Genomic DNA, 25511 nt, shown 5'->3' with positions numbered 1-25511 from the left:
TATCTTGCCTTGAACGGCCTCATAAGGGGACACTTGTCAGATGTGATAAATCATTAAAATGTGATGAACACCTCTCTCCCCTAGCAGACAAAGACTGCCTTGTTTACAAGGGGAGCTTTTACTGCTCGGGGGTATCTCACTGGCTTTACAACATGTTTATGGGCGTTAAATGTGTTTATAACCTACTGAGTAAACATTTTGCACAACAAGAAAATAACAGAAGTTAATTAGAGTCTAAATTTGGATGCTGATGTCTGTCTTGTGTCTAGGAGTTTAAAACGGGAGAAGCGCCCGCCATCGCCTGATGATGATGATGATGACGATGTCATTATATTGTCGGATAACGATTCTCCCAGTCCGCCGATGAATGGCGTGAGCCACTTCAAGGAGCTAGACACAGATCTGCTTATGGTACGATGAAAACACACTGATCCGTGAAGAAAAACATGCATATCACCATGCTTTATTACTAATAAAGGTCCTGGTCTTGGTCCTGGTCCTGGTCCTGGTCCTGGTCCTGGTCCTGAGAGCAACCTGAGCGCCCTGCATGGTCTTTTCAAAATGTTGCTGAAAGGTGACTTTATGTCGTGTTGTACATTGTAGGACTTAAACGACAGCACAGAAACCTGGATAATGAATAATCTGATTGCACATTTTGTATTTACACATGGTAATTTATGTGTTATTGTCTGAGTTGCATCCGCATTCAGACGGGGTGTTGTTTTTCCATGGTCGCTATGAAACGAAGATGAGTGGTTGAGAAGGTAGAAGGTTAGCTGTCATCTATTGTCATCAAAAACCAAAGCTAAAAAAAGAATCAAAACAATGTAAGAGAGCCCTTAACTGGACTTGCTGCTGTAGATTTGAAAACACGTTTCACCTCATATCCAATTTGGCATCTTCAGTTCTGACGTCTTATGGGTAAAAATCTCGGCATATAAACCCATGACAACAGCCAAAAAAATACCTTTGAGAAAAAATCCAGAATTGAAAGTGTTATTTTTAACAACGGAAATTGGAGGCAACAGAAATTACATGTTGTTTTTTTGCAGTCGTGTTTTTAACTGCTGTGACTGTTTCCACAGTGACTTGTTTATCATTGTAGGAGTGGTACATGCCTGAGTTTGGTGAGTCTGAGTAAATGGTAACCTCTACTTTGAGATGCTCAACATTTTACTACTTACTGCAGGTATGATGTTTATACCCCCCCAGTTGTACTTTCTCACCAATGTGAACATGCTGTATGGATTGCATTTACAGCCGACTGGCTGGGATCCAGTCGTGTTGTAAAACAGACTATCTCTGGAGGTAGTCTGGTAGATGCGATCACATTCCACTCACAAAGTGTACTGCGAGCTTTTCCACCTTGCATCAACACTGCGTTTTTCCTTGTCCAGATAAGATAACCGGATACAGATCACATGTTAATACTAGGTGTAAATAGGTTTTGGTGTTGTAATCCAGGACAGCCTAGTGAGTGAGCAGGTAGGGGCTCTGCACTGTTCAACTTTGACAGAAGGCAGCTTTGCCCATGGACATATTTGTTGGCTTTTGAGGGGGGAATCAGACCTTCCCCATATGTTATGAGACATGCTCACACAGGAATCTATGCCATTGCCTGTTGTAATGTGTCAGACACAAGCATTGCTGTTATCTTTTGAGTGTAGAAGAGCAGCCCGGAGGAGAGGGAGCACATCATTAAGCAGCTGAAGGAGGAGCTGAGACTAGAGGAGGCCAAGCTGGTGCTGCTGAAGAAACTCAGACAGAGCCAGATACAAAAAGACACTCTCCAGAAGGTGAGCAAGCACATTCAGCCATTGCCTGCGTCAGAGCCAGGTCACACAGAGAGTAACCCCAATGGAAGTATCAAGCATTTGTGAAATGTTGTTCATTGTTTTACATTTATTCTCTCAGACCTCAGGCCTGTCTGGCTCTACAGCTCCTCCCCCTCTGATTCGGGGAACTGTTGCCGGCAACAAGGCCTCCCAGCAGGTTAGTGGCCTCATAACCAACAAACACGCACACACACACACACACACACACACACACACACCACTAGCACTTTCATAAAGTTAATGATTGATTGATTGATTGATTGATTGATTGATTGATTGATATTTTGGTACCAGATTGTGACAGGCAGGAGTTCAGGCACTGTTATCCCTCCTCCCCTGGTGCGAGGTGGGCAGCAGGTGTCGTCCAAACATGGCTCCCAGATCATCATGCCACCTCTGGTCAGAGGGGCACAGGTATGCCATGGCTGCATAACCATGTTGTCCCACTTAGATAGGAGACAAACTGCTCTGCAGTAAATGGTCTTAAGTTCAACAATAATCATATTTCACTGCACTTCTTCTTTTGCTGTCTACCTAATGTTACTGTACTGCTGACTTCCTTGTTGTTGTCTTTGTTGTTTTCCCTGTTCAAATCTCCCTGTCTTCCCTCTCACTGTCCCCATTAGCCCATCTCTGTATCTCCACAGCAGATCCAGGCTCTCCGTCAGCAGCAGCAGCAACAGCAACACCTGGCTGTTTCTGGGGGTTCGGGCTCAGGTCCCCCGCCTCTGCTGTTGGCCCCCAGGGCCTCAGCTCCTGGGGCCCAGGGCCAGAGAGGCCTGATCCAGCCTGGCCTCATCAGAGTCGGAAATGTGGGTAATAGCAGCCTGCTGGTCAACATCTCACAGGTATGTGGTCAGTACAACTTTAGTTAGTTTTGTCAAAGGTCCCATAAAACAGTATTTAGAGAACGTGGAACTTGCCTGACTTGACCTATTTCCCAATGAAACAGTGCGGACGGATGGTATTTAGTGAGAAGAGGGAGTTTTATTCGACTAATGGTGAATTATGGCTGGGTATTTTAAAAGACTGTGGACATTTATAATGTATATATTATTACGTTACTGGTACGCTTGTTTGGTGGTAGAAGATGACTCGTCTTCTCTCAATCTTCCATCTCACTCTTAGAACATTTTTATTAGTCTGGAACATATTGGGAAATATATGTAAATTTAGTGCAGATTAAAGGACTAACAAGAATGAAAATACATTTCTCATTTCTAGGGACCTTAAACAGAATGAACATGCAAGATGCATGTTTTCATGCAAGCGTGTTTTCACATGAGTATTTTCCTGTGGATTTAGTTTTCTGTCATCTTAAAGTAAATAATTATGCAAGGAATGTCGGCAATATTTACCATATTATCTGCTTTTAACGATTTAACTTTGTTTCTCTCAATTCTTTCAAATGTATAACATAGTGAAGAAAACTGAATCTAAAAGAGGCGATGGTTCGGCCAATGTTAAGTCTGGATTTGATTTAACCACTTTAGGTATGCATTGCATGCACTTGCACTGAACTGATTGATTTTTTTAAAATCAAGTTCAAATTAATTCTACAGAGTTAAGGTTTTGAACTAATTTCATTTAGTATCAAAATAACACATTGATCACATACAGTCTCGAACGTTCCTTGACAACAAAGCTCGTCCAACATTTTCAATTACCAATCAAAGTTCTTAAGAGGGAAAAAACATTATTTCAAGAAAATAGCACAAGCAACAAAAAAAAAGAGGGGGTATAGATATTTTTAAAAATGTTCTTTTATTCAGCCAGATACAGGATTACAGATGTTCATCTCCGCACAAAAATATCCTATTTCATTTGCAATTGTGCAGTCATTTCTTGCATCATGTACACCTGTCTCAGTCTCTTAGTCCATTGTTCCACTGTAGGCGGTTGATTTTGCTACCAAGGAACAGTTATCAGTGGCACGGCGGCGCAGTGGTTAGCGTGATCTCTCTTAGTCCATTGTTCCACTGTAGGCGGTTGATTTTGCTACCAAGAAATAGTTATCAGTGGCACGGCGGCGCAGTGGTTAGCGTGATCACCTCACAGCAAGAAGGTCCTGGGTTCGAACCCTGGGGTAGTCAAACCTTGGGGGTCATCCTAGGTTGTCCTCTGTGTGGAGTTTGCATGTTCTCCCCATGTCTGTGTGGGTTTCCTTTGGGTGCTCCGGTGTCCTCCCACAGTCCAAAGACGTAGGTCAGGTGAATCGGCCATACTTAATTGTCCTTGGGGGTGTGTGTGTGTGTGTGTGTGTGTGTGTGTGTGTGTGTGTGTGTGTGGGCCCTGTGATGGACTGGCAGCCTGTTCAAGGTGTCTCTCCGCCTGCCGCCCAATGACTGCTGGGATAGGCTCCAGCATCCCCGTAACCCTGAGTAGGACAAGCGGTTTGGATAATGGATGGAGAGTTATCTTTTTTCTTGGAGTTAACAATAATACCCTTAAGATATAAAAATTATCCCCATAGAGTATACCTCACGGTATACCTCCCAACATATAATACAGTGGATTCAAAGGTAAATCCATCCGTTATCTGTGCCGCTTATCCTGCTCTCAACATCTAAAATGACTGTTATCTCACTTTTAATCTACTACTACTACTTTTGGCTGCTCCCATTAGGAGTTGCCACAGCGGATCATACGTTTCCTGTCTTCTGCATCTTCCTCTGTCACACCAGCCACCAGCATGTCCTCTCTCACCACATCCATAAACCTCCTCTTTGGCCGTCCTCTTTCCTCTTCCCTGGTAGCTTCATATTCAGCATCCTTCTCCCAATATACCCAGTATCTCTCCTTCACACATGTCCAAGCCATCTCAGTCTTGCCTCTCTTGGTTTGTCTCCAAACTGTCCAACCTGAGCTGTCCCTCTAATATACTCGTTCCTAATTCTGTCCTTCTTCGTCACTCCCAATGAAAATCTTCGCGTCTTCAACTCTGCCACCTCCAGCTCCACCTCCTCTCTGTTAATCAGTGCCACTGTCTCCAAACCATACAACATAACTGGTCTCACAACCATCTTGTAAACCTTCCCTTTAACTCTTGCTGGTACCCTTCTGTCGCAAATCACTCCTGACACTCTACTCCACCCTGCCTACACTCTCTTCTTCACCTCTCTTCTGCACTCCCCGTTACTTTGGACAGTCGACCCCAAGTATTTAAACCCATACACCTTCGTCACCTCTACTCCTTGCATCCTCACCATTCCACTGTCCTCCCTCTTGTTCATGCATACGTATGTATTGTCTTACTCCTACTCACTGTAATTCCTCTTCGCTCCAGTGCATACCTCCACCTCTTAAGCCTCTCCTCAACCTGCACCCTACTCTTGCTACAGATCACAATGTTATCCGCAAACATCATGATCCACGGAGACTCCTGCCTGAGTTCGTCCGTCAACCTGTCCATCACCATTGCAAACAAGAAAGGGCTCAGAACCAATCCTTGATGTAATCCCACCTCCACCTTGAACCCGTTTGTCATTCCAACTGCACACCTCACCACTGTCATACTTGCCTCATACATATCCTGCACCACTCCTACATACTTCTCTGCAACTCCTGACTTCCTCATACAATACCACACCTCCTCTCTCGGCACCTTGTCATATGCTTTCTCTAAATCCACAAAGACACAATGTAACTCCTTCTGGCCTCCTCTATACTTCTCAATCAACATTCTCAAAGCAAACATCGCATCTGTGGTGCTCTTTCGTGGCATGAAACCATACTGCTGCTCACTGATCATCGCCTCTCCTCTTAACCTAGCTTCTATTACTCTTTCCCATATTTTCATGCTGTGGCTGAGCAACTATATACCTCTGTAGTTGCTACAGTTCTACACATCGCCTTTATTCTTTAAAGTCGGTACCAGTATACTTACTCTCCACTCCTCAGGCATCCTCTCACTTTCCAAGATTGTATTTAACAATCTAGTTAAAAACTCCACTGCCATCTCTCCTAAACATCTCCATGCCTCCACAGGTATGTCATCTGGACCAACTGCCTTTCCACGCTTCATCCTCTTCATAGCTGCCCTCAATTCCTCCTTGCTAATCCACCGCACTTCCTGATTAACTGTCCCCACATCATCCAACCTTCTCTCTCTCATTTTCTTCATTCATCAGCCCTTCAAGGGTGGAACGGTGGCGCAGTGGCTAGTGCGATTTCCCTACAGTAAGAAGGTCCTGGGTTCGAACCCGGGGGTAGTCCAACCTTAGGGATCGTCCTGGGTCATCCTGTGTGGAGTTTTCATGTTCTCCCCGTGTCTGCGTGGCTTTCCTCCGCGGGCTCCGGTTTCCTCCCACAGTCCAAAGACATGTAGGTGAGGTGAATCGTCCATACTAAAATTGTCCCTAGGTATGAATGTGTAAGTGTATGTCGGCCCTGTGACAGTCTGGCAGCCTGTCCAGGTTGTCTCCCTGCCTGCTGCCCAATGACTGCAGGGATATGCTCCAGCATCCCCGCGACCCTGAGAGCAGGATAAGCGGTTCGAAAATGGATGGATGGATGGATCAGCCCCTCAAAGTACTCCTTCCACCTTCTCAACACACTCTCCTCACTTGTCAGCACATTTCCATCTTTCTCCTTGATCGCCCTAACCTGCTGCACATCCTTCCCAGCTCTGTACCTCTGTCTAACCAATCAGTACAAGTCTTTTTCTCCTTCCTTAGTGTCTAACCTCTCATACAACTCACCATATGCCTTTTCCTTTGCCTTTGCCACCTCTCTCTGCTTTACGCTGATCTCCTTGTACTCCTGTCTACTTTCTTCATCTCTCTGACTATCCCACTTCTTCTTTGCCAACCTCTTCCTCTGTATATTTTGCTGTACTTTCTCATTCCACCACCAAGTCTCCTTGTCTTCCTTCCTCTGTCCTGATGACACACCAAGTCCCTTCCTAGCTGTCTCCCTCACTATTTTTGCAGTGGTTGCCCAGCCATCCAGCAACTCTTCACTACCACCCAGTGCCTGTTTTAACTCCTCCCTGAACTCCACACACCAGTCTGCCTTCTTCAACTTCCACCATTTGATCCTTGGCTCTACCTTCACCCTCTTCCTCTTCTTGGTCTCCAAAGTCATCCTACAGACCATCATCTGATGCTGCCTAGCTACTTTCTCCCCTGTCACCATCTTGCAGTCTCCAATCCCTTTTAGTTCACACCTTCAACATAAGATGTAGTCTACCTGTGTGCACTTTCCTCCACTCTTATATGTCATCCTGTGCTCCTCCCTCTTCTTGAAATATGTATTCACCACAGCCATTTCCATCCTTTTCGCAAAATCCACCACCATGTCCTTCCACATTTCTCTCCTTGACACCATGCCTACCTATCACCTCCGTTTCCTTCACCAACATGCCCATTGAAGTCCACTCCATTCACCACTCTCCCCCTTGGGTACACTCTCCACCACTTCATCCAACTCACTCCAGAGTTCTTTGTCTTCCATCTCATACCCAACTTGCGGGGCATATGCAGTGATAACATTCATCAATACACCTTCGATTTCCAGCTCATACTCATCACTCTGTCCGACACTGTCTTCACCTCCAGCACACTCTTGACATACTCTTCCTTCAGAATTACCCCTACCCCATTTCTCCTCCCATTCGCACCATGGTAGAAGAGTTTAAACCCACCTTCAATCCTCCTGGCCTTACTCCCCTTCCACCTGGTCTCTTGCACACACAGTATACCCACCTTTCTTCTTTCCATCATATCAGCCAGCTCTCTCCCTTTACCAGTCATAGTGCCAACATTCAAAGTGCTGACTCTCACCTCCACACTCCTACCCTTCCTCCTCTCCCGCTGCCTCTGGACATGCCTTTCCCCTCTCCTTCTCCTTCGCCCAACAGTAGCATAGTTTCCGCCAGCACCCTGCTGGCCAACAGTACTGGTGGCGATCGTTGGTAACCTGGGCCTCGACCAATCCGATATGATCCGCATATTTGATTTGGCAAAGATTTTACACCAGATGCCCTTCCTGATGCAACCCTCCCCATTTATCCGGGCTTGGGACAGGCACGAAGAATGCACTGGCTTGTGCATCCTCAGTGGCAGGGTTATCGCATTTTTAATATTCTCCCAAATTTTTTTGCAGTTTTGGGACAATCCCAAAAAAATATGTGTGATCCTCAATCATTCAACAACCTCTCCAGCATAATGTTGAGGACCTTCCAACAAAAAATACTTAACCTTAACTTTCCAGTCAAGCTCCCTCCGCTTAAGACTATTTGTGATCTTATGGCTACTTAAGCGACTTTCCCCCCTTTCTTCATCCTCTATTATCACATTAGCTTCCAGTGCCCACTTTTCTTTAATATGAGGTATCTCCTGAATCATCTAATTGTAAAGAAAGAAAAGAGAGAAAGAAAGCCACTTTAATTTGTCATTGTGCCTTACAACGAATTGTATTCTTACAATGAAATTTTCTCACTGCATTTAACCCATCCTGTTGTGTAGGAGCAGTGGGCAGCTGCAGCGCCCGGGGAAATATTGGATATATGCATTCTTTCCATCAAATGATTTTCAGTCATGTTAATTAAGTACTGTTCCACGCCTGTTGGAGGTCCCTTAATTGCTTCCCACTCACTGTGATTCATTACATAATGCATTATTTGAGAGTATCCATACAGGTCAAAGAAAGTTGAATCAGGTCATCTGGACACAACGTTATTATGAATGAACAGATGAACTGATTCAACTTTCTTTGATTTTCTTATCTGGATTATTGAGCATGGCAGCATGGTGACGCAGTGGTTAGCACGGTCGTCTCACAGCAAGAAGGTTCTGGGTTCGAGCCCCGGGGTAGTCCAACCTTGGGGGGTCATCCCGGGTCATCCTCTGTGTGGAGTTTGCATGTTCTCCTCGTGTCTGCATGGGTTTCCTCCAGGTGCTCCAGTTTTCTCCCACAGTCCAAAGACATGTAGGTCAGATGAATCAGCCATACTAAATTGTCCCTAGGTATGAATATGTGTGTGTGTGTGTGTGTGTGTGTGTGTCTGTGTGTGTGTGTGTGTGTGTGTGTGTGTGTGTGTGTGTGATGGCCTGGTGGCCTGTCCAGGGTGTCTCCCTGCCTGCTGTCCAATGACTGCTGAGATGGGCTACAGCATTCCCCGTGACCCTGAGAGCAGGATAAGCGGTTCAGATAATGGATGGATTATTGAGCATGCATAAAGATATCTATACAGGTCTTTTCGAAGGCAACCCAAAACATTGGTGTAGCTGTGCAAAAGATTTTAAACAATCTCCTTCCATTAATTGATCATGGTAGCCAGGCCCAAGTCCACCCATCTTTTAAAGCCACCATCACACAAAGATAGAGAAAATCTGTAGTATCTGCTCTTGGCATGGCCCTTGATATTGAACTTAGCCCTCCCCTCTTTTTCCTTACATTTCCCACAGATTCATTCCAATTGTTTCCAATCTTCATTTTTTTCCAATGTGCTTTACTCAAGAATATTATTGATTAGAGAGGAGTCTCTGGAATTGAATTTTGTTCAATCTGTGCCAATCCTGTATCCATTATTTTTAATTCAATGCACCCATATACTTAGTTGGGCTGCCCAATATTAGTTTTTCAGATTTGGCAGGCCAAAACCACTTTGTGTTTTGGTATAAGGACTTTCTTGAGCCTTACTCTGGGTCTTTTCTTTTGCCATATATATTTCAATAAAAGTTTATCTGACATCTTGAAGGTCGTAGCAAGTACTGGTATGGGCAAAGACTGAAAAGAAATCTGGGTTGCACATTCATTTGAATTGATTCTATTCTGTATACAGTATAGCACAGGTGCTATACTGTTTAAATGAGGTGGCCAACTTCCCACTATCATTATAGTTTCTGATTTAGTCTCATTTATCTTATCGCCCCACAACTCTATAATTTCTTAAACCATTATGATTGGAATTGAGTCTAAGGGGCTTGTGATGTAGAGTAAGATGTCATCTGCAAATAATGAAATCCTGTGTATAATAGCCTTTTAGTTATCTATTCCCTGTATCTGAGGGTTTGCTATAATCATCTCCACTAGCGGTTCTATGCTAACCACGAATAGTGATGGCGACAAAACGTCTCCTTGACGTGTCCCTCTCTGTATCTCAAAAAAATTGAGAGCAGTGGCCATTGACCCTGACTTTAGATTTAGGATTTTTATGTATAATGTTTATCCAGTCAATAAATGTGTTGTTGAATCCCATACATTTCAATGTTAGTTCCAGATACACCCAGTCAGCTCTGTCAAATACTTTGTCGGCTTCTAGGCTGAGAAGCGTTGACGGCTCCTTTCTAGATCCAGCCACTGATTGCTGATTTAAAGTTCATCTAGTGTTGTTTGTACCCTGGTGTCCGGGAATAAACCCTATCTGAGTATTTCAGTATATTTCTGTATTCTTTTATTAAGTATAAACATCAATATTTTAAAGTTTTTACAGAGGAAACTGATTGGCCTATAGACACTGCGTTGCGTGAGGTCTACCTTCTTTGTGTATTACTGAGACAATAGCCTCTGACCAACTTCCTGGTGGGTCACTCTCAGATAACGTGTAGTTGTAAACCGCTCATAGTAAAGATGTTAGCTGTTCAGTAAAATGTTTATAAAATTCACATGGGAACCCGTCTGTACCCGGTGAACAGCTGAACAGTTTCCAATATCTCATTCTCAGTAATAGGAGAGGACAATTCCTCCGCATCATTGGTAGACAGTTTAGGGAGTTTAAGGTTATCTAGAAAGTTTTTTAATTTTTTTCTTCCTGTTTTCTAATTCTTGTGCTTTATAAAGGTCACTATAATACCAGCACAGTGGTGCAGTGGTTAGCACTGTTGTCTCACAGCAATAAGGTCCTGGGTTCGAACCCTGGGGTTGTCCAACCTTGGGGGTTATCCTCTGTGTGGAGTTTGCATGTTTTCCGTGTCTGCGGTGGGTTTTTTCCAGGTGCTCCGGTTTCCTCCACCATCAAAAAGACATGCATGTTAGGGTTTATACTCCTTTCTGTGCCTCTGACCGAGGCATGGCAAGACGAACTGGAGTTGGTTCCTGGGTGCTGCACGGTGGCTGCCCACTGCTCCTAGCTACACAGCTAGGATGGATTAAATGCAGAGAAAGAATTTCCCAACGGGGATCAATACAGTATCTCGAAATCAAAACAAAAAGGCTGCAAAGGCATTAACAATTTCCTGTGCTTGCATTACCACTGCGTTTGTAGTTGGATGCTTAATCTTTGGAACTACCCAGCTTGACTGTATTTTGCGGAGCTGGAATGGCAACAGCTTACTCACCCTGTTTCCCATCTTGTAGTAAGTCCAACCAGTAAACCTAAGGGCCCCTTCCACTTTATATGTGAACAGCTCATCTAGTTTTTGTCCCAATTTTTGTAGACCATTTGTTTCCTTTCAGTTATTTTATTTATTTAATCTCATTTTCTAGATTCTGCTGTTTTTCATGTCGCTGTTTCTTTAAGGCAATTGAAATAACTTTACATCTCATTACAGCCTTTGTTGCGTCCCAAAAATTGATGGTGAAACACTCTTATAATAAGATTCAAAATAAGTCTTCAGTTCTCAACTTATCCTCTCCCGTATGAGAATCAGACAGCATGGATACATTCAGCCGCCAGTATTTAAAAGTCTTATTTCCAAGGTTAAGTTAGAGTTACGGGTCCTTGATCTGATGTGGTTACTGATTCAATATTTCAAGATTCAACCTTGTCAATATCTTGCTTGGAAATACAGAAGAAATGTATCTGAGAAAAACTACCGTGGATCCCTGACCTCAAAGTCAAGTCTTTTTGCCTGAGGTGGTGGAAACACCATGCAGCTATAAGTTCAAATTCTTTTATCTTTGCATCCAGTTATCTAGATTTTTAAAATGGGTCTACTATCTACAGGGAGTTAATCTAATTTTAAATTTAGTACACAGTTAAACGCTCCAGCCATAATAATAATTCCTTTGGCATTACCAGCCAAAAGAGAGGCTATGTGTTTAAAGAAGTTCGGACAGTCTTCATTTGGTGCATATATATTTAGAAAAGTTAAATCTATTCTTCCAGTTGACCCCATGACCAGGACATATCTGCCCTGGTCATCTGCAGTTTCCTTTTCTTTGGTAAAATAGACAGATTTATTAAATAAAATAACCACTTCTCTCTTCTTTCCCTTTTGCCAAGAAGCACTTCATACCTGGTCCACACATTCCCTTTTCAGTTCCCTGTGTTCAATTATTGATAAGTGAATTTCTTGAGTAAATGCTATGGAACATTGCATTCCTTTTTAATTGTCCAAAAAGTTTTTTTCTCAATTGGCTTGTTAAGACCATTTGTATTATAACTAATACAGTTTAAGCTTGTGATATTGTCACTGTTGATATATTGGTCCTAGTTTGTGTAAGTCTTGTATAGAATATAGATCTATCTTCCATAATATATGAGCTTGGAACATTTGTCAAGGAAAATAAAACATACAAAACAAACCTTGAACAGTTCCCTATTCACTTGTAAGGGGGAACATAGAACTTCTAACTCGCCAGCAGGCTGTCGAACATATATTGCCATTGTAACCCACTCCCAGTGTTTTATGGGCAGAGGTGTAGCTGTCACTCTCAGGGAGCATTGCACTAAGTGCAAGTAAAGCTAACCACAAAAGTATCCTCAACTGTAGGGAAAGCCTTCTGCCTTAAAACACAGGCTATGTGTGATCCACCAATGGCCCAGTCTCTGATCACAAAAACCACTGCATATAAAATCAAATAGATTCAAAGTATTTCACTTTACCAACAACTCAATATGTTACTCAATACAGCGCATAATCAGCAGCGTAACAATTATTTCTCATGTTAAACATGCTGTAAACATTAACGGAATCTGTGTCTTAACTAGTTTACTCATCTTCATCATTCATGAGTGTTCTCAAATCCTCACCGGATCTTGACATCATGGCTTGTGTATTTCGCTGGTCACACCAGTTTCCTTGTATTTGCCATCTATCTCTTGACATTTCTCTTGTATCAAAGAAAGTTGAATCATTTCATCTGGACACGTTTATTGAGAGAAACGTTTCATCACTCATCCGAGTGACCTTTTCAGTCTAAACTGACTGCAGGTATCCCCACCCTTATAAACAATACAGGGGTATAACGACTGAAACCAACAATCGATTTCATATGCAAATTGCCATGAGTTGTATTTGCATATGAAACCAATTGTTTTCGGTGGGGCTGGGGGGCTAGGGTCTCTCAGTTTGGCCATCAGAGACCTGTGCGCCCTTTTCTGTCTTAATAACCAGTTAAGGTGATACTTTTGGAGTTTTTATCAAAAGCTCCTTCACACACTCAAGTATTCTTCTTCAAGCGCTTGGTAAATTCGGATATTTTTGCGCCCGAGTCTGTTTTGCAAGTCCTCGCATATGGCTGTGCATCTCTTTATACAAGGTTTTGGAGCGCCCTCTCGTGTCTCAGGCCTCTGTCATCAATTTTGCTGATTTCTGACTCCCTCTGTTTTCTCAAGCCATTCCTTTAACTGGGACATGGACTTTTCAAGTTTCTTTACTGATGACTGCGTGGCATTATGTGCGTCAAGATTCTGTCCTTAGACCCCCCCCCCACTTCTCCCCAATTGTACCCATCCAATTACCCCACTCTTCCAAGCCGTCCTGGTCGCTGCTGCACCCCGTCTGCCGATCCGGGGAGGGCAGCAAACTACCACATGCCTCCTCCGCCAGCCGCTTCTTTTCAGCTGACAGTGAGGAGTTTTGCCAGGGGGACGTAGTGCACGGGAGGATAATGCTATTCCCGCCAGTTGCCCCTCCCCCCTGAACAGGCGCCCCGACCAACCAAAGGAGGTGCTAGTGCAGCAACCAGGACACATACCCACATTTGGCTTCCCATCCGCACGCCCGACCAAGCCGGAGGTAACACGGGGATTTGAACAGGCAATACCCATGTTGGTAGGCAACAGAATAGACCGCTACACTACCTGGATGTCCTAGACCTTTTAACTGTTTTAGAATCGCAGAATCTGTTTCAGTATAATGAATGAAGACAGACGCATGGTGTCAAGTGCAGTAACCATGTTAGATACAAGACCCTGTGTGAGGGGTCGATAGCTTCCTAACTGCTTCTGGCGTATGACAGCCTGACTAGTCAATTACCCATCACCCAGAACCTGTAACATCATCCTTTTCAATAGAAAGTGCAAACGCAACACCATCACATTAAGTTCTTAGAATACAAATAAATTCTGACATAAAAATTCTAACCTGAACACAAACATAACAACCAAACAACTGTTCCTTAAGTTGCCATCTAACTTTTCTTTTCTTTCTTCTTCTCTTTTTTTTTTTAAGTCTGAGTCCCATAATAAAGAACAGTTCAACATTTTAGAACAGTCCTTGCTTACAAATTGAGCCTATCCGGTGGCTTGCACAGCCGCCCCACCCGAGAGTAAGTTTGGGCTCTGGCAGGGTTAGGGTTAGAGCCATGAGCATGGTGAGGAAGGAGCCTCATACCCAGTTTGCTCATGCCTCAATACTGTGCACCTTGTCCTCAGGTCTGGACTATGATCTGGCTCATCCAGGTGAGTGCGTGGTGTGTTGTCCTGGTTTGATGTCTGCTCTGCTATGCGTAGATACACCTTGTTGCGGCAGTAGAGAGAGCCACCAATGTCCACCAGGTAAGAGCATGGTACGACTTTTTTGTAGGCACATGCCCTACCTCCAGCATCCTGTGTGGTCACCCGGCAGTGGTTTCATCCTGATTGCCTCACCCACCTCCAGCTCTGGTAGGTCACGAGCAGGCCGGTCGTAGAAGTACTTGGCAAACTGTTTCCTGTTACGCAGTTTGTCTGTGACCCTGACCACGATGCAGGGCTCAAGTAGCTTGTTGGCTACAGGGATGGGAGTCTTCAGACGCCTTGACAGGAGGCGCTGTGCTGGACTGCTGTCCATGTGTTCAGTTGTCGTGTTCCGCCAGTGTAACATGGCCTGCCAGGGGTTGTTGCCATCACGTGCAGCCCTGCGTAACAGATTTTTAGCAATCTTGACAGCCGACTCTGCCTTGCCGTTTGTCTTTGGGTGCCTTGGAGAGGAGGTCATGTGGTCAAACTGCCATTCTGTAGCAAAACATTTGAACTGGAAGTTAAACTGTGGCCCATTATCAGTGATGACCTTGTCGGGCTGGCCATGCCTTGCGAACTGTGCCTTGCAGCACTTTATGATGGTCTCTGCAGACAAGTCTTGGAGCAGTTCAATCTCCCAGAAATCAGAGTAGTGATCAACAATGAGAAGATAGTCCTTTTTTCTGTGGCTGAATAAGTCCATGCTGACGATCTGTCAAGGCCTTGTGGGTAGCTCGTGTGACAGCATGGTTTCCTTTTGCTGTTCCTGAGCATACTTGTTATAGATAGTGCAGTTGCTGACAAAGTCTTTTATCTCTGCCTGTATGTTTGGCCAGTATAATGTCTCCCTGGCCTGGCGGTAGCATGCGTTGCCACCAATGTGACTGGAGTGTATGCGGGTGAGCATCTCTGGTCATAGTGTTTTTGGGATAATGACCTTTTGACCTCTGAACAGGATGCTGTTTTGCACACTGATCTCGTCTCGAAAAGGCCAGTATTCTCTCACTGTGAATGGTAATTCCTCTTTCAGGTCGGCCAACCGGTGAGAACCATGGACTTCAGTGACTGCAGATGTTCGTCCTTGTCTGTGTGTTGTCTGACCTGGGCCAGGCGGTGATCTGTGATGTTGGCATGCCTCTGATATGCCGTATCGTTGCCTGTGCATTGCACCGTTGCCCTGCTCAGTGTGTCGCTGATAAACATCTGTGGTCCCGGCTTGTAAACGACCTTCAGGCTATAGTTTTGCAGAGTCAGGAACGTGCTCTGAAGCCTCTTGGGCACAGGGAGGAGAGGCTTGCCTATTAGTGGCTTGTGGTCAGTTTCTGCAGTGATCATCTCACGGGCCATACAAGTACTGATGGAAGCGCTGGCAGGTGAAGACAATGCTGAGGCATCTCTCGATTTGTGTGTAATTTTGCTCAGTGGGAGTGACAGCTCTTGAGGCAAATGCGACTGGTTGGCCCTCCTGCATAAGGCAGCAACCAAGTCCACTTTGGCTGGAGTCGCTCTGGATTGTGACAGGCTTTGTCACATCATAGTAACGTGACAGTGGCATAGACAAGGCCAGAGATTTCAGCTCCTGTACCTCTGCCTCATGCTTGGATGGCCAGTGCCATGGTGTCTCTGTTCAGCAGCCGTCGCAGAGGCTCGCAGACTTTGGACAAGCATGGCATGAACTTTGCGAGATAGTTTGCAAAGCCGATTAACCGCTGCACTCCTTTTGCATCAGTTGGGTTTGGCATATCAAGGATCGCCTTCACTTTTTCAGGGTCCTACTTCAGGTCTGTGGCTGAGAGAATATGGCCATGGAAGTGAACGTCTCTCAGCTTGAAATACAGCTTCTTCAGGCCCAGGCACAGCTTGATCGTTCAGCAGTGCTCCATCAGTGCCAGGAGCTTTACATCATGGTCATGTTCTACTTCTTCATCAGAGTCACCACAGCCTATGACCAGGATATCATCAGCGATGGGTTCGATGCCCTTGCGCCCAGCCAGTAACTTGTGCTGCTTGCACTGGTAGACTTCAGGTGCCACAGAGATGCCAAATGGGAGCTTGAGCCAGTGTTTTTGACCCCATGAGGTCCCGAAGGCGCTCATGAGGCTGCTTTCCTTATCCAGCTTGCATTGCAAGAATGCATCTCGAGCATCCACCAGATCCTGGCCTTGGGAAGCTTGTAGAGGATGTCCTCCAGTGTCGGCATGATATAGTGAGAGCGTTTCAGCACCTGGTTCAGATGCTGGGTCAATGCAGACCCTCAGTTTCTCTGGCTTTTTTACAATGACCATATTGCAGATCCAGTGAGTTGGATCAGTCACAGATGTCATGTGGCCGTTCGCCTTACACCTCGTCAAGCTGTGCCTTTACAGCTCCTTTAATTGCAATGGGCACACTATGAGGAGCGCACTGGACTGGAGTGACACTCTTATCCAGCTCGAAGTGCACCTCCCCAGGTACTGATTCGACAGGCCCGTTGAATACGTCGTCATACCTGCTAAGCAGTTGTTCTATGGACAAGGGTCCACGCTGGACATGCTCCATGGTGTGCAGGTCACTTAGTATTGTGAAGTGGATCAGTCCCAGGCGTTCACATGTGGAAACTGAGAGGAGGGAATATTGACTGGCATTCACTATTTCAAACTCTCGCTTGTGCTTCTGTCCTCTAATAGCACATTCAGTCTCAAAAATGCCCAAAGAGCGCATTAGCTCTCCTGTATAGCTTTAGTCTAGTATTACTGGGCAAGAGCTGTGTGTCAGGTGCCAGCTTGATTTTATCTTTATAGCTCATCACGTTGCACGTAGCACCCGAATCCAGTTGGCGTTGTTGCAACTTGTTGTGTATTCGCAGTCACAAATCATTTCTTACCTCTTGACTGAATAGCCCCTATGGTTTCATGCATGTCATCCTCACTGTTCTGCTCCGAATTGGCATTCTCAGCACAGTGACGTTTGCCCTCACTCACCCTTTTTTTTTGTCCTTCAGACACACTTTAGCAAAGTGGTTATTGGTTACACAGAATTCGCATTGTTCATAGTCAGGGCAGTGCTCTTTGCCTCTTGCGTGTGCATTCCCACACTACAATACCTGCAAGCTGTACTGTCTGTAGGCAAGCGCGGTGAATAATTCTGCATCGATGGTTTTTTTCTGAATGGCTGCCTAACGAGCGTTAATGACTTCAGCTCGCGAGGTTTCCGTTTCCATTGCTCTCATTCTCATGTCCGTGCCTTCAGCAGCGCGGCACATTTCAATGGCAAATGTTAAAGTTAATTCCTTCTCCCTTAGTAGCCGCCGCTACGTGTCCTCATTTGCAGTTCCCAGCACAATTGTGTCATGAATCAGCTCATCTTTCAATGCCCCGTATTCGCATGTAGCAGCTCTTTCTCTCAAACAAGTTATGCAATTGTCCACTGACTCACCCTCTTCCTGTCTACAACTTCCAAAGACGAACCGTTCGTAAATGGCATTCCTGACATGTTCGAAGTAACTCTGCAAAGCACCGAGTATGGCCTTTGCGTCACATTGTTGTTGCCCTGTGAAAGTGACAATGTGCCGATAGATATGCCTGCATTCGCTGCCCATTAAACTTCTCAAAAAGTCGCCGGCTGGACTTTCTTGGGTTTCTCCAGTAGTCCAATCGCCAGCGCATAGTCCTCGTATTCGTCTCTAAAATTGTCCCAATTAGTATGCCAGTTCCCTGAAAGATTCGTGGGTTTCGGAGGTGGGATGTTCGTCGCCATAGTCATGGAATGTGAGGTCTTGTCTGCGGAGCGTTGGCTGGCTAACAACTTAGCCACTTGAACTAACTCAGCTAATTTAGCAAACAACGGCGTTTGTTCGCATATACGGAACGTATTTCACCTACGACGGTATTTTTCTTAGCTACAAAAATAATGTAGCGAATTCGGGGGGGACAACGCAACCACAGGAACTGCCGCGGCCGGGAAGCTGACCCGTATCGCCCGCGGCGCAGGAGACATCGCTAACCGCTCGACTAAAGGGTCTACTTATTATATTGGTACGGTCTCCTCCCCCCGTCAGAATTCAGTACAACACTGGGACGCGCGATTAACCTTTACCTAATAGCAAACCCGTTTCAATAGTTGGGAACATTTCGATGCAAAACGGCTCTTACCGACGAGCTCACCTGTAGAGTTCTTAAACTCCTGTACAAAATTGGATTGACAAGACCGTACCGTACCGGGTTAACAACGGCCGCCGTTGGCGCTGTGTCCTCACAGGGTACCGATTGAAACTTCTTTGAAGAAGAAGAAGAAGACGACGCGCGCAATCAGCCGTACGTACGTGTCGGGGCAGCATTTCGTGAGAACTCGAAGTCTCGCCAGACGTCCTTATTAATTCATAGTTGTAGGCAACGGTTACTGAGGTGAACATGGAACAGTTATACACCGCCTGTTTTTTTGACAGAAAATATGGCACAAAGGCAAAGGTGGGCTTTGTGAAATGACTTGGATAATGAAACGGATTTCATTTTGTTAGACCTGGATGTGACGGCCGAAGTAACTTTCTAACGTCTTCCCGCGCTTAGCAGGACGTTAGCCCGGGTTGCTTGGCTAACTGACTACATTATTCCTCACAGGCTCAAGACTACTACCTGTGTATACCTTCTTCTTTTTAATGCAAGATGCCAGGGCGTACATCGTTAACTCCAGTGTCGTTATCATTGGTCACCGTGTGTATGCAGGTTATGTATGTGTTATCTGCGTCCTTGTTCATTCATCCGCAGTCAGATTAACACCTTTTTTCTTTTTTTCTTTTTGCTCTTTTCTCCTTTCTCATTGCTTTCTCTCAAAGGCCTCTTCCACCAATTTAAAGGGCTCTCTGATGACATCTCAGTCAGGAAGCAGCAGTGTATCCGCAGTGAATGTAAATGACACCCCAGCCAGCCGACAGGCTGCAGCAAAGCTGGCCCTGCGTAAGCAACTGGAGAAGACCCTACTTGAGATCCCACCACCCAAACCCCCTGCCCCAGAGTTCAATTTCCTGCCCTCAGCAGCCAACAATGAATTCATCTACCTGGTGGGGTTGGAAGAAGTGGTACAAAATTTACTGGATACTATTCACAGAGGTATGTTACATTTTCTACGCTTTTGGCTTATGCTATTCAGTTACATCCAATGTTGCGCTGTTGGATCCTTTAATTGACCTTTCGCAAAGTACCGCCCCAGAACGGTGCTTGTCCAATCCTACCTTAGCAACGGTTTCTATGTGAGGGAGGTCCGTCAAGCTTTCAAACACAGCAAAATGCTGAAACGGTGTGCCTATGGGATCTGCAAATTGGATACTAGATATCTGAAAAGTTTGGAGGGGAGTAATTTTCTTTCCCTTCCTGAAACCTAGAACGCAAGAAGCGCAATGTCGGCAATAGATTCCGCAGTATAGCAGACCCCATGGCTAGCTTAATCCATCCAAAATCAACAAAAATACCTGTCTGCTCCAAGCTAAGCTTGTTACTAGCTTGCTACTAGCTGATAACGACTCCAAAGAGGATAAATATCTGAGTTTCATCACCAGCCAGTCAGACTAGCTTGGTCTAGTCAGAAAGGCACGAACTGAGTCCGCGGTGGTGTAGCGGTCTAAGCATCGGCTCTGTGTCGATGCAGTTGCCCACTGGGGACTGGGGTTCGCGCCCCGGTCTCGTCAGATCCGACTATGGCCGGACTCGACGAAGCAGCGATCATTGGCAACGCTGTCTTCGGGAGGGGGGCGGAGTCGGCTTGTGTTCGTCACGTGAATGCGTCTCTGTGTGTGTCGGAAAAACAGTGGTTCGGCTTGGAGTCGCCTTGTCACGAAAGTGGCGAGGCGGTCTCCTTCGAGACTGCCGGCCGGAGAGATGCAGTTGGCGAACGCATACAGTGCGAGGGCGAGGGTGGGTGTTTGAATTAAAATAGGGATCGATTGGCCACTAAATTGGGAGAAAAAGGAAAAAATCAGAAATAAATTTATTAAAAAAAAAGAAAGGCACGAACTGATGAAGCCTCTTGGATGAGAGGCGAGACGTCTTCACGGATATATACCAACTCCAGTTGCACTTGATTCAATTCCTGTGGATAACCATGACCTGGATGAATGAGAACATTCACAGACACCTTGCTACTAGCTATTATTGATAGCTAATACAGCTAACGTATCATTACCGTTACTTTTACCCACACAATGATTATTATCATTATTAACATATCAACGTATTACTAACAAAATAAAATAATTAATGTACCTGATGAACGTAACCAGCTTAGTCTGTGTCCAGAGATACCTAATTTAATGATAGCTAATGATAGCTAGCCCACTAATATAACTTCGTTATGCTAGTCACAGGTTAGCCAGGTTCCACCTTTCATTTCAGAGCATAAAGACCCGCGGGGAGGGTCTGCTGGGATGGTCTCTGGCCAGTCTGACCTCCTCATATCCGGCCTATTTTAAACATTTCTTCGCCTCCGTGAGCTCCAGGTGGGGACCGGTCGTTCAGAAAAGTCATCCCGCCCGCGGGGGCATCTCGTTTGCCTTATTTTGTTGAAAATACCGGTTCTGGTCCGAAGGTAAAAAAAAAAAAATCATGGGGCGGTTCCCCTGGCCCCGGGGCATGTCCCTGGCCGCCCTGCGACCCCCAGGAGCCCATACAGTACCCCCGAAAAAGCCTGGATAAAAGAAGGCTATGGGGAACCTTGGCCAGAATCAACACTATAATATGGTGATGTTGACAATGGATTATCAAAAATATACCAATAATAGCTGAAATATGTAACTTACCCTACAGTGCAAGAACACAATTGGTCCACAATGTGTTTCAGAATTAGTTGATGGGGTTTCTCATTGTTTGATTGTGACCGGTAAGCTTTACGCTCAATTACAGTCACACCCGGTAGCCCGGAGTCCACGCAAGTCAGTTTTACTTTTAATATTCTGAATGTATTCCGCCACCGCATACTGTAACCCCTTCTGCCTTTCACGGGATGATATTAAGGATGAATTACTCCAAAATACATCACTTATTTTCTCTGGGAATGCGTTGATTTCTTCCTTCATGTTTTGGTGTTTTCCGGCTACTTCCTGGATGGTTCTGAAATGCTTGAAGGGCATAGCAACAGTAACTAAGGGGGGCGGACTTTGTGAAAGGTCAATTGGCTAGAACTAGAAAATTTAGTTAATGTAGTCATTGGTTGAAACATGTTTTCTCCAGTTTCAAACAGAAATTAATTATCTGTATCTGTCCAGTTATCACTTCCTTTAAGTTCATTTTTAGGAAGAAGCCCTCTGCTCATTTCCTTTGTCACTTTACTCCTTCTGTCTATTCCAGGAAAGACAGGTGTGGCTATGTCCAAGCCTGTTGTCAGAGAGCCGTTTACCTGCACCCAGTGCAGCACTGACTTCACCTGCCGCTGGAGGCAAGACAAGGCTAAGGGTGGGACCATTCTCTGTGAGGACTGTATGTCATCAAATCAGAAAAAGGCTTTGAAAGCCGAGCACACCAATAGGTTGAAGGCAGCGTTTGTCAAGGCACTGCAACAGGAGCAGGAAATCGAGCAGCGTATCCAGCAGCAGGCTGCGTCCCCTATTTCCCACACCACCTCCTCTTCTTCATCCTCCTCTACCTTCTCTTCATCATTGAAGGCAGAGCAGCTGGTGTCTCAGCAGCTGAAGCAGGCCCATGCAAGAGCATCCTCCCTCCAGCACCTTCACCAGCACAGCAGAGGACAGAACATTGTTCACCATCACTCCAACATTAAGCAGGTGGGCATTACCCATCTTTTTAAAGGTAGCACTTTTTCTCACCACTGTCTACCATTTTGTGTAAACTCCTCTCTCATCTTCATTAAACTGGAGTCAACTGCTGCACTCAACCATCAGCATCTCAGTTATTTGGATCTATAATGCCGCATAGTACAGGTTTATATAGGTTATGCATATGTAATGCTGGTTGATGTTTCTGCTTTTCTTTGCTTCTCAATTTCTTCCCTTTCTCAACCCTCCACACTTTAGCCCTCCCAGGGCCAACTGTCCCGTAGCAGTGTCTCATCAGTGGGGGTGAGAGGAGTCCCCCACTCCTTCTCCTCTTCCTCTCAGCTTCAGAGTGCAGTGGCAGCCGCAGCCTTGGTCAACCGGCCAGGTAAGCAATCCCATGTTTCCCGCCCCTCTGCCCAGAGTTCACAGGTGAGGAGCAGTGGATTCAGCGGCAGCAACAATATCAGCGGAGGTAGTGCCTCAGCCTCTGCATGGAAGAAGCAGAACAACAGCAATAAAGGTAGACTCACAATAATACCAGTACATCACTGGCCAGCAACATCTACTTTCTTACCTTTCAGTTTCTTGTCTAGTCCAAAAACAATAGTGTACCTTCTAAAGACACAATTCTAAGGGTGTTGGCAAATAGTTGGGACTGTATTTAGTGTTATACAGCATAAGCCCCTGTATTGGAGTACATATAATAAAAAGGGCTGCTATCATATGTGCAGGAGGAATATAAATGATGACAGTTGTTTTCGGACAAGGCAATCCCACTCCTCAATTCCATCAATTCTTCCTCATCTTCTGCTCTAGCCCCTCTGTTTGGTGGTTTGGTTTTCCTACTGGTCTCCACAGCTACTAGATATCTTTGAGTAGAAAAACTAATTACTTTTATTGACACTTCTCTTGTGTGTGCGTGCAAGTGTACATGTCTTATGAGTGGAAATGTATGAGCATTATGCTGAATTATTAGTGCTTGAAATTATACTTTGTTTTGATTTTTCCCATCCATTCTCTGACCTTTTTTCTGTTCCCTATGCATGCAGGAGTGACCATGGCTTATGTGAACCCCAGCTTGTCAGGTCACAAGACCTCTTCCAGCGTCGACCCTCGTCAGAGGGAGTATCTTCTGGACATGATCCCCTCTCGCTCCATCTCCCAGACAGCAAACACATGGAAATAATGCAAACAATTTTCATGGTATTTGCTATTATTCTAGTTTTTGTCGGGGTTCCTCAGCTCCGGTAATAAGGTCAACAGCACCCCTCGGAGGACTGTTAATAAAATGCAATTGCTTAAAGCAACAAAAATGTTCCTTCTCTACCATCTTGTGATTTTTGTTTTAGTTTCTTTTTTTCGCTTTTTTTTTTTTTTTTTTTTTTTGGAAGTCTGTTTATTTTGAGGATCACTGTTCTTTGATCATTGCTCAGAAACCATTGGATTTGATTTGGGTTAAAAGAAAACATGCATCAAGGGCATCTCTTGTTACTCTATTAGCCATAACAGCTTTGATTGAAGAAATGATGGCATGAAAATGTTGGTCCTTCAAGGTTATGTCTACTTTGTATTTTTCCTCACTTTGTAAGCCTTGGAAGTAATATAAGTGCTTGGAGTGTATAGGCCATCCCTTGTCACAAAGACAGCCAGCAAATTATTCACAAACTCACAAGTTGTGTGAGTCGTTATGACTTGTCTGTAGTTCACAAAACTTGAATTGTTGACTTAATATTCAAGAGTTCTTGTAAGATAAAACAAAATTCAGTTACGTTTTAAGTTAAAAACAACAGAACTTAGTTGTAAAGTTTTCAACACATAACCCTTGTAGTTAAAAGGTTTGGAATTTCTTTATATTTACTGTAAGTTATTTGGTTACTTTGATGTTAAAAATCACCATCAATATATTGTGGTCTCCACACAAACTTTTTTTTTTCCATTTGTTTGACAGAGCATGCCTACCCTTAATTTCTTCCCTTAGTTCATTGTGCACCTTAGCGGAAGGAGCATCCTTTTTTCTTTCTTCATCTGTAGTTACCATCTGTATTCTGCTTATTTTATATTGTCAACAATGTAAGTTTTTTTTTGTGCTATTTCACCGCTCAAAAACACAGACCCTGCAGGAGCTGAATCTGACACATTGGAACCATAGATCGTGCATTGGATTTCTTCAACCATAATCCTTAGAACATATGTGGCGAATGCCTTCCCCTGAATCCATGTTTCGAGGCGATTTCTGTGCCATCCAGTCTGTAAACTACGCCCAAACATCTTGTAGCTTGTGGCCCCTCACTGTGTTGCATAACCATTTCTGCTTCCCAATCTTTATTGCATTCTACAAACTTATGTTACAGTTTATTTGGTTTACTTTTTTTCCTAGCTCCTAACGAAATAAAATTATAAATGATTTTAACAACGTGTGTGTCATCAATTTTGTATCAGGCAAAGGATATACATTCAGAATCATGTTTATTGGCCACGTAGGTTTGCACACATGGAATTTGACTCCGGTTTCGTGGCTCTCAGTCCAGATATATACACAAGGATTAACTTATAAAATGCAATGGTACAGAGAATATCAGAAATGCAAATTCACTAAACAAAGATTATTAAGAAAAATCACATTTCTTGCTAGAAACGTTATCAAAACGCATTTTTATGCTGAAACTATTAAAATGTGTTATTTTCTACTGAGAATAAAAAAAGAATCAGCCATTTTCGTTTGACAGGCAAAAATGGTGAGCGAGAACATGCAGGTGACAGGAAGATGCAGAAGACAGGAAGAAATGGAAATGGATGAGGGCCCAGACTAAGAAGAGATCCCCAATGAAAGAACACCAGCAGAGCTACAGCACCTTCCCCGGAAAAGGGAAACCGAGGCCCCCTCGTGGAGCCAGATCTGGGAAGGGAGCTCGCCAGCGAGTGTCTGGTGGCTGGGCGTTGGCCCATGGAGCCCAGTCGGGCCCAGCCCGAAAAAACAACATGGAGCGACCACACCGTGGACCCATCACATGCGGGAATGAGCATTGGGGTAGGGTGCAATGCAGGCAAAGGCAGGGACCAGGGCGTGCCAACTTCCGACATCGCAGATTGATCCCCAGGACGTGGAATGTCACCTCTCTGGCAGGGAAGGAGCCTGAGCTGGTGCGGGAGGTGGAGTGGTACCAACTAGATATAGTTGGGCTCACCTCCACACATAGGACTGGTACCAAATTCCTGGACTCTACTTTTCCGGAGTTGGCCAAGGTGACAGGCACCGGGTGGGTGTGGGGATACTCAAGTCCCCGGTTGAGCGCCGCAATGTTGGAGTTCTCCTTGGGGAATGAGAGGG

At 44.8% G+C, this 25511-nt stretch overlaps 1 protein-coding gene across 3 annotated transcripts in view; it reads left to right on the top strand.

Annotated features, from left to right (window-relative positions):
• Positions 1-24566, top strand: part of LOC130123700 (transcriptional repressor p66 alpha-like) — a 37937-nt gene extending 13371 nt beyond the window's left edge. For all 3 annotated transcript variants that reach the window (XM_056292960.1, XM_056292961.1, XM_056292962.1), the window contains 9 exons: positions 270-411; positions 1668-1796; positions 1915-1992; positions 2130-2249; positions 2462-2683; positions 19256-19529; positions 21759-22192; positions 22442-22703; positions 23233-24566. In XM_056292960.1, coding sequence (XP_056148935.1) covers positions 270-411; positions 1668-1796; positions 1915-1992; positions 2130-2249; positions 2462-2683; positions 19256-19529; positions 21759-22192; positions 22442-22703; positions 23233-23369 — 1798 coding nt within the window. In that variant the 3' untranslated portion in view covers positions 23370-24566. The remainder of the gene's footprint in view (positions 1-269; positions 412-1667; positions 1797-1914; positions 1993-2129; positions 2250-2461; positions 2684-19255; positions 19530-21758; positions 22193-22441; positions 22704-23232) is intronic.
• Positions 24567-25511: the final 945 nt, after the last annotated feature.

The sequence above is a fragment of the Lampris incognitus genome, chromosome 14 (genome assembly GCF_029633865.1).
Source record: "Lampris incognitus isolate fLamInc1 chromosome 14, fLamInc1.hap2, whole genome shotgun sequence".
In the NCBI taxonomy this organism is placed as follows: Eukaryota; Metazoa; Chordata; class Actinopteri; order Lampriformes; family Lampridae; genus Lampris; species Lampris incognitus.
Note: the sequence above shows the minus strand (reverse complement) of the source record. Positions and strands in the feature narration are given on the sequence as shown.